Here is a 9,441-nt window from a genome sequence, read left to right as displayed (position 1 = left end):
AAATGGGTGTTTAAACTGAAGCCAGGAATTCCAGGAGTTGAAGAGCCAGGTATAAAGCTCGGTTAGTGGCAAAAGGTTATTCACAAGTTGAGGGGATTGATTATAATGAAGTTTTCTCTCCAGTGGTAAAGCATACAACTATCTGGTTAATGCTTTCCATGGTAGTTGATTTTGATTATGAACTGGAACAGCTGGACGTTAAAACGGCTTTCTTACATGGAAGTTTAGACGAAAGGATACTCATGGGACAACCCGAAGGTTATGTTAAAGGAGATAAGGTTTGTCTGCTTCAGAGGTCTCTTTATGGGTTAAAGCAGTCTCCACGACAGTGGAATTTACGGTTTGATCAGTTCATGAAGCTTCAAGGTTATTCAAGGAGTCAGTATGATAGCTGCGTGTATTTTAAGTCTTATGGCAAAGGGCATCTGGTATATCTTTTACTCTATGTGGAAGATATGCTTGTGATTGCTAAGGACTTAAGAGAAATTCAGAAGCTTAAGGAGACTTTAGGCAAGGAATTTGAAATGAAGGACCTAGGACCTGCAAAGAGAATCCTAGGTATGGACATTATCAGGGATAGGAAGAAAGGAATTCTGGTGTTATCACAGGAGGCCTACATCGAAAAGGTTCTAAAGCGGTTTGGTATGTTGGACTCTAAAGCAGTTCAAACACCTATGGGTTGTCATTTCAAGTTATCTAGCACTAATCAGGATGATAGAAAGGAAGCCGAGCTTGAAATGAAATGAGGAACATACCTTACTCAAACGCAGTCGGAAGCTTGATGTACGCCATGGTGGGATCTCGCCCTGATATTGCTCATGCAGTTGGTCTGGTTAGCCGGTTTATGAGTTCACCTAACAAAAACCATTGGGAAGCAGTTAAATGGATACTCAGATACATGAAAGGTACATCCGATTTCAAGTTAACATTTAAGAGATCGGATAAGTTTGAAGTGAAAGGGTATTGTGACAGTGATTATGCATCTGACCTGGATAGAAGACGATCAATCACTGGGTATTTCTTCTAAGTAGGTGGGAATACTGTAAGCTGGAGATCGGGACTGCAACAAATTGTAGCCTTGTCAACGACAAAGGCGGAATACATGGCTTTAGCCGAAGCAACGAAAGAAGCGCTATGGTTAAAGAGAGTTACCAGTGAATTTGGGTTTCCACAAAGAACTGCTGAGATGTTCTGCGACTCCCAAAGCATGATTTGCTTGGCAAAGAATAGTGTCTTCCATGAGAGGAAGAAGCACATACAGAATCGCTATCACTTCATCCGAGATGTGATAGAAGATGGTGATATTGTGGTGTCGAAGATTGACACGAAAATAAATCCCGCTGATTTGTTAACGAAGTCTCTGCCGGTGAAGAAATTTGAAGATGGGAGAAGTGACCTCTTGGTACTTAGAGGTCAGATCTAGTTCGGAATGGGGCTAGATCTAGCTCGGTGAAGAGCTAGGGTTTCGGTGAGTTTGTCGGAACAGGTCTGATACAGTAAAGTGTATCTGGTGTTGTCTGAATGAGGATCGAGGTGGAGAATGTGAATGTCGGTCCACATTCAGATGTTTTTTGGGCTGTTGTAGATGTTGGGCCAGTTACTATCTTGATAAGGCCCAAGGAGAGCTGCAACAGGTTAAGACCCAGAAGTCTAGTTGCTCAGGAAAATATCTGTGCAAGTCTGCGATAAGGTTGTTACGTAGGCGATGATCGGTTACGCTCAAGATGATGAGCTGGATCTGCACAAATATAAGGGAGCATACGGAAGATTCTAGAAGTGTGAGTTACAAGCATAAGAAAGAAAAAGGATCTAGAGTGAGAATAGGTTAAGAGAGAGAGTGTATCATCTTCTACCTCTGTTCTCGGATAATTCTCGGTGTAATAGCTCTAGGATCTTCTTCTGGTTTCTTGTACTCTGAACATCATTCTAGTGATTGCCTAGTGAGCGAGGTTTTGCGCTCACCAAGACGTACCTTGGCCGGTTCTTTGGCCTTGGGAATTTGTAAATCTCTGTGTCGTCTCGTACTCTGTTTTCTCATCTAAACAAACACAAAACAGAGAACACAGATCAGCAACAATGGAATAGATCTGAAAGTCGAACTCTATTAGGATTCAAATATCACAACACTCACAATCTGCTAGAATCCGCAAGACCTGTAAAAACATATATAGCTTGAAGATGCTGGTGTTTCGTTAAAACGGCCTAGTATATATATACCAAATTCGTTGTAAACTATTGCCATTGTTGTTATGCACCACCAAAGACAATAGACTCATGGTTTGGAATCCGTGTTTGGGGGAAACCAGATGGATCCAACCCAAAACTGATTACAAGAGATATCGAGGCTCTAAATATTGTCTAGGTTACCAAAACAAAATTTTTGGTCACAGCTACAAAATTTTGAGGTGTTACACAGAAGATTACAAACTTTTTGGGTGTGAAATTTATGATTTTAGCTCTGATTCATGGAGGGTACTTCTTGATAACGTTGATCTCGACAAACAACATCAAAGCGTGTCCTTGAGTGGAAATACTTACTGGATTGCTTTGGTTGTTAGAGACTGTTCTGAATATTTACTAAGTTTTGGTTTTACAAGAGTGAGATTTAGACGTCTGTGTCTTCCATCGTTTCAGAGTCTTGATTGGACGGTTCTCAGTTGTTAGAGAAGAACAACTCTCAGTGTTACATCGAAGTTATCGTATATCAAAGATGGACATATGGGTGACTAATAAAATTGATACTGAAACCGCGTTGTGGAGCAAATCTTTTACAGTGGATATACCTATTCCTCGTGTTCCCAGAAGTTTCGGATCGACGAGGAGAAGAAAATGGTTTTGTGCTGTAATGCACGTTTTGATCCAAGTGGGAAGATTGAATCCATTATTGGTAAATATTGCCCAGAATCCCCTTGTGTAGAAACTACACACGTATCATGGTACCCATTGATTTTCGGTTATGTTCCAAGTTTGGTTCAAATCCAGTAAGTAGAAGCAATAAGAAAGAACGAAACTAGTCGATACAATAAGTAGGTAGGTGATTATATAGCTGCCTTTTTTTTCTTCGTTTCTGTTTTTGACTTTTTTTTTTTGGTAGACATTAATAGTCGTTTGATTAAATGAATTAATCTGTTATGATTCCTTTCTTCGATCTTTGCATTACATTCAAGTTGATAAATGAATCAAGAGCCAGTTTGTTTTGTGGATTGTCTTCATCTTTGTTTGTGTCTTTTTGTGTGTGAGTAGAAAATCAAAGACAAAATGAAAAACAATGAGAAAGAGATACAGATAACTATGGATTGAATAATGCTATGGATTGTACAACCCCTGTTTTGTTTTAGCTTCTTTTTTTTGTTGACAAAGTTAACCGAACTAATTATATCAACCAATTCAGGAACTAAGAAGCCATTCAATCAAAGAAACTCAAATAATGCCCTTAGGAAACTTTGATGCTAATGGTCCCATTAAATTGCCAAGTAATGGACTTTTTAAAACAAACGTATATGTTTCCTCAAGTCATTTATGTGAGTTAGTGAAAAAGACAGAACCATGGCTCTAAAGCCTCCAATTGTGTCTTTCATCTCACCAACATTTCAATAACTCCTGAGAGGTTAGCCAACCTTTCTTGCAGTTCAACTGCTGACAAACCTGTCTATACGTTGTAATACCGAGGAATGAGAACCGCTAGCTATTTTACATTTTCAATTCATAAAGCTTAATCCACTACCAATAGTCCTTGCAAGAACAACTACCATCACGAAAAATCAAAAATGGTGGAACCGTTTTGGAGAATCAGCACACAAAACGTTGTTACCGCTTATGTGCTCCTATGTTCCAAGTTTAGTGCTACTTGATTAGTCCATCTATAATCTATTTCTTGCATATTTACTTGTTTGTTCTTTCTTTTGTCATGTGTTTTTTTTTGTGCTAAAATGTCCTTTGTCATGATAACTAAGGCAAACACCTAATAAATAGTCCCACCTGATTTTATCTTGCTCCAAGAGTTTGCCAACAATAACAATGAATATGGGTTATATTTGAAATCTGAAAATCTTGGATGTTGATATTATATGATTTAGACATATCACACGTGCTTCGTTTCCTTTTTCAAATTCATTTTGAAAAGGATAAAAAGGTAAAATTAATAAACAAATCCACATAGGAAAGGTAAAAGTAGTAAGGAAAAGTCGTGTCTTGTTTGTTTATTTATAAGACGAGATTATTGGTCAAGGAAAACGTAAAAATAAAAACCCTAGTATCTCATCCTCTCCCATACGGAGCCCCGAGCCGAGTCGTTTCCTTCTCCCTTAAAAGATCACACTGATAATGTCTTATCTTCCGTCTGAATTGGTAGAAGAAATACTCTCTAGGGTTCCAGCCATATCTCTGATACGACTACGATCTACATGCAAACAATGGAAAGCTTTATTCAATGACAGAGGATTCACTGAGAAGCACTTTTCTAAAGCGCCAAAGCAGTCCCTGGGTCTATTAGTCATGTTGAAGGAATCTAGAATTTTCTCAATGAACGTCATGACTCTCAGCTTCGCTGATCCATCGTCCAATGAAACTAAGGTTCCACTTGTTCCAAATTATTATTTCGAACAAGTCAATATATTCCAAGTTTTTCACTGTAGCGGTTTGTTGTTATGCACCACCAAGGACAATGGACTTGTGGTTTGGAATCCTTGTTTGGAGGAAACTAGATGGATTCAACCCAAAACTGATAATGAGAGATACCTTTGGAGTAGTTTCTTTCTAGGTTACGAAAACAACAAATTTTGCCATACCTACAAAATTTTGAGGTGTGACCTACTAAGTGTTGAGTAAATGCCATTTTGAGCTCAAACCAAACTAAAAGAAATCTAACTAAGGTAGTTTGGTTTGTTGCAGAGTTGTTAGAACAGTAGGTAAACAGTTGCAGTCTTTTCTAAAGTCAAAAAGTTGGCCGCTAATTGTCTTTAAGAGTAAAAGAGTTGCAGAGAGTTGGTGAGCTAGTTCCATATAAGATTGTAAAAGTCTTTGAGAAGTACGTATGGTAATGGAGTAATGAAAACAATTCCAAAAGCTTGATCTCTCTCTAAAATCTGAAACTCACAAATGAAACACAAAACATTCAAAACAGAGTTGTTCTGTTTCAAAATCACAACATGGTATCAGAGCTCAATTTGATCTTTGGATCTGGCTCAAAGAAGAAGAAGGCTGAGGAAAGAGAAACCGAAGCCATGGTTCAAGAAACCAGAATGAACAAGATGGTGTCAAAAGAAGATGCCGGAAAGAGAAGAAGAGAATAAACAGAAAGGAAGAAAGAAAAGAAAGGAAGAAAGAAGAAGAACATGGAGAAGATGAACACATGTTCACAGCGAGACAAGATGACAAAGAATCAGAAGAAGAAAGCAGATGGCTCATAGACAGTGGTTGCACAAACCACATGACCCCAAATGAGAAGATATTTGTGAAAATCGACACAAGCATCAAGGTTCCAATACGAGTTGGAAGCGGTGCTGTATTGATATCAAAAGGAAAAGGAAATGTTGAAGTGATGACCAAGAAAGGTAAGAGAATCATAAGAGATGTTCTCCTTGTACCAAAACTTGGCAAAAACCTTCTAAGCATTCCTCAAATGATTTCAAACGGCTACCAAGTTACATTCAAAGGAGAAATCTGCATCATTCATGATCGACTAAAAAGAAAAATAGGTGAAATACCAATGGTGAAAAAGAGTTTCCACATCAACTGGAACTCAAAAGAAGAAAGTGCAATGTCTGCAAAAGAAGAAAGTGCAGAGTTGTGGCACAGAAGACTTGGTCACACAGGATACACTAACTTGAAGATTATGCAGGCACGAGACATGGTTGCATATCTCCCAAATTTCAGCGTAAATCAAGAAGGATGTGAAAGCTGTATTCTAAGCAAGCACAGTCGAGACTCTTTCCAAAAAAATCCAAAACCCGAGCAACAAAAAAGCTGGAACTAATCCACAGCGACCTTTGTGGACCAATGCAAAACGAATCTTTCAGTGGGAGCAGGTACATTCTTACATTTATTGATGATGCTACCAGAATGGTTTGGGTTTATTTTCTCAAGGCAAAGTCAGAAGTGTTCAAAACCTTCAAGAAGTTCAAGAGCCTTGTCAAAAATCAGGCAAACTGCAGGATCAAGAAACTGAGAACAGACAGAGGATCAGAGTACTTATCTGGAGAATTCACAAGATTCGTTGAAGCAAATGGCATTGAAAGACAACTGACAGCAGCCTACTCTCCACAACAAAATGAGTTTCTGAAAGAAGAAACAGAAGTTTGGTGGAGATGGCAAGAGCAATGATCAAAGCAAAAGACTTACCTCTGAAATTTTGGGCAGAAGCGGTTTATAATGCAGCTTACGTGCAAAATAGAACACCAACAAGAGCACTCAGAAGCAAGACTCCTCTTGAAGCCTGGAACGGAACAAAACCATCTGTAAAGCACATGAAGGTATTCGGTTGCATCTGTTATGTACACATCCCTGACCAAAAGAGAAAGAAATGGGACGACAAATCGAAGAAAGCTATCTTTGTTGGATACAGCTCTAAAACAAAGGGTTATAGAGTCTATCTGTTGGAAGAAGGAAAAGTTGACATCTCCAGAGATGTTATCTTTAATGAAAATAGTAAATGGGACTGGAACAAGAAGGAAGTTATAAAGAGTGCAGTGTTCTAGTTGAAGCAGATGAAAGAGAAGAAGAAACTGCACCAACTCCTGGTAATTTCGTGGAAGAACCGATTACCTCTCCAAACACAGACCAGAGTAGAAGCATCAGAACTCAAGGAGAAAGCTCAAGCTCACCAAACAGGAAAACTCGATCTATTGCAGACATCCTACTCACTGCTCCTTACGCGGATGTAGAATACTCTGCAATAGTTGAAGGATGCTATAGTGGAATTGAAGAACCAGCTCAGTTTGAAGAAGCAGCTAAACACTCAAAATGGATAGAAGCCATGAAAGAAGAAATACAAATGATAGAGAAAAATGATACTTGGGAACTAGTTGAGAGACCTGCAAACAAGAATGTCGTTGGAGTAAAATGGATTTATCGTCTGAAAACTGATGCAAAAGGAGAAGTAGTAAGACACAAGGCAAGGCTAGTTGCAAAAGGCTTCACTCAACAACATGGTGTAGACTATCTGGAAACCTTTGCACCAGTCTCTAGACATGAAACCATTAGGCTTCTTCTTGCAGTTGCAGCTCAGAAGAAATGGAAACTTTTCCAACTTGATGTAAAATCTGCATTCCTAAACGGAATACTTGAGGAAGAGATATATGCAGAGCAGCCTCTTGGATTTGAAGCAACCGGAAAAGAAGATTATGTACTTCGACTTCACAAAGCCTTATATGGGTTGAAACAGGCGCCAAGGGCCTGGTACAGCAGAATTGATGAATTCTTCCAAAGAGAAAACTTCAAGAGAAGCGAGAATGATCCATGCTCTCTACACCAAAGAAACTAATGGAAAGCTTCTTGTAGTGTGCATTTATGTAGATGACCTTATTGTCACAGGAGATAATGAAGATATGGTAAATGAGTTCAAGACATCAATGAAGAACGAGTTTGAGATGTCTGATTTGGGTCTACTAAACTATTTCTTAGGAATGGAAATTGTGCAAACTGAGGAAGGAATATCTCTGTCTCAAGAAGGATATGCGAAGAAGTTATTGCAAAAGTTCAATATGGAAGAATGCAACATCATGCCTACTCCTCTGGTTCTACAACGACGATACCAAAATGAAGGAAATGAAGAAATTGCAGATAACAAAGTTTACAGAAGCTTGGTAGGAGGTTTGCTGTATCTGACAGCAACAAGACCTGATCTAATGTTCTCTGCATCTTATCTCTCCAGATATTTAAAGGAACCTAAAGCTGCACATCTCAAGGAAGCTAAGCGAGTACTCAGATATATCAGAGGAACTACTGGTATGGGTTTGTTTTTCACCAGAATTGCAGAACCAAAACTGATCGGTTATTCCGACAGTGACTGGGGAGGATGTAGGGAAGATATGAGATCAACTACTGGCTATTGTTTCAGCATTGGATCAGGAATATTCACTTGGCAAACAAGCAAACAAGATACAGTGGCTCAATCTACAGCAGTGGCTGAGTACATGGCATTGTGTGCTGCTGCAAACCAAGCTCTGTGGTTAAGACGCTTACTTGAAGACTTGAGGATTACCTCTCAAGAGGGAGTACCAATTTATTGTGACAGCCAATCAGCTATAGCTATTGGAAAGAACCCGGTTCAACACAGAAGAACCAAACATATTCAGATCAAGTATCATGTGGTAAGAGACTATGAGAGGAATGGGGATATTCAGCTCAGATTTTGCAGAAGTGAAGAACAATTGGCCGATACATTCACCAAGGCTTTGGCGGTTCAAAGTAAATTCGAAGTAAGATTGGTTTTAGGGACAAAATGGCAAGAGGGAGTGTTGAGTAAATGCCATTTTGAGCTCAAACCAAACTAAAAGAAATCTAACTAAGGTAGTTTGGTTTGTTGCAGAGTTGTTAGAACAGTAGGTAAACAGTTGCAGTCTTTTCTAAAGTCAAAAAGTTGGCCGCTAATTGTCTTTAGGAGTAAGAGAGTTGCAGAGAGTTGGTGAGCTAGTTCCATATAAAATTGTAAAAGTCTTTGAGAAGTATGTATGGTAATGGAGTAATGAAAACAATTCCAAAAGCTTGATCTCTCTCTAAAATCTGAAACTCACAAATGAAACACAAAACATTCAAAACAGAGTTGTTCTGTTTCAAAATCCAACACTAAGGCCATACCTAGGCAACACATTTTTTGGGTTTGAAATTTATGATTTAAGATCTGATTCATGGAGGGTTCTTGATGTCGTTGCTCCTGAATGCTACATAGAATCGTCAAATGGTGTGTCTTTGAAGGGAAATATTTACTGGGTTGCTTATGATAAACCAGGCCACTCTGAAGAATTCATACTAAGTTTTGAGTTTACGGGAGAGAGTTTTAGACGTTTTTGTCTTCCAGCGTTTCAGAATCCTGGTCAAGTGGCTCTATCAGGTGTCAAAGAAGAACAACTCTCAGTGTTACATGGGAGCTTTGATAGATAAAGATGGACATATGGGTAACTAATGAAATTGATACTGAAGCAAATTCTTTACAGTGGAGCAAATTCTTTACAGTGGATATTGCTCTTCGTGGATATTCTTGTCATGTTCCCCCAAGTTTTCTGATGGACGAGGAGAAGAAAGTGGTTGTGTGCTGTTATGCAAGTTCTAATAAGACAATTATTGATCAATATTACACAGAATACCCTTTTGTAGAAGCTACACAGGTATCATCGGTCTCATCTATTATTTTCAGTTATGTTCCAAGTTTGGTTCAAATCCAACAAGTAGAGGCAAAAAATATAAGAAAGTATTAAGGGAAAAACTCTTTTCTTATTGTTTCCA

General features: G+C 38.7%; 1 protein-coding gene across 1 annotated transcript; it reads left to right on the top strand.

The window, feature by feature from the left end:
• The first annotated feature begins 4,323 nt into the window (after positions 1 to 4,323).
• LOC18013751 (F-box protein At3g22350) lies at positions 4,324 to 4,827 on the top strand. Its single transcript, XM_006418725.1, has one exon. It carries the CDS (start codon positions 4,324 to 4,326, stop codon positions 4,825 to 4,827), a length of 504 nt encoding a protein of 167 aa, XP_006418788.1.
• Positions 4,828 to 9,441: the final 4,614 nt, after the last annotated feature.

The sequence above is a fragment of the Eutrema salsugineum genome, unplaced genomic scaffold (assembly GCF_000478725.1).
Source record: "Eutrema salsugineum unplaced genomic scaffold, Eutsalg1_0 scaffold_4, whole genome shotgun sequence".
Taxonomy (NCBI): domain Eukaryota; kingdom Viridiplantae; phylum Streptophyta; class Magnoliopsida; order Brassicales; family Brassicaceae; genus Eutrema; species Eutrema salsugineum.
The sequence above is the reverse complement of the archived record's forward strand: the minus strand, read 5'-3'. Positions and strand labels throughout refer to the sequence as shown.

Coding starts and splice junctions, on each gene's coding strand:
- LOC18013751 (XM_006418725.1), top strand. CDS start 4,324: ATGTCTTATCTTCCGTCTGAATTGGTAGAAGAAATACTCTCTAGGGTT.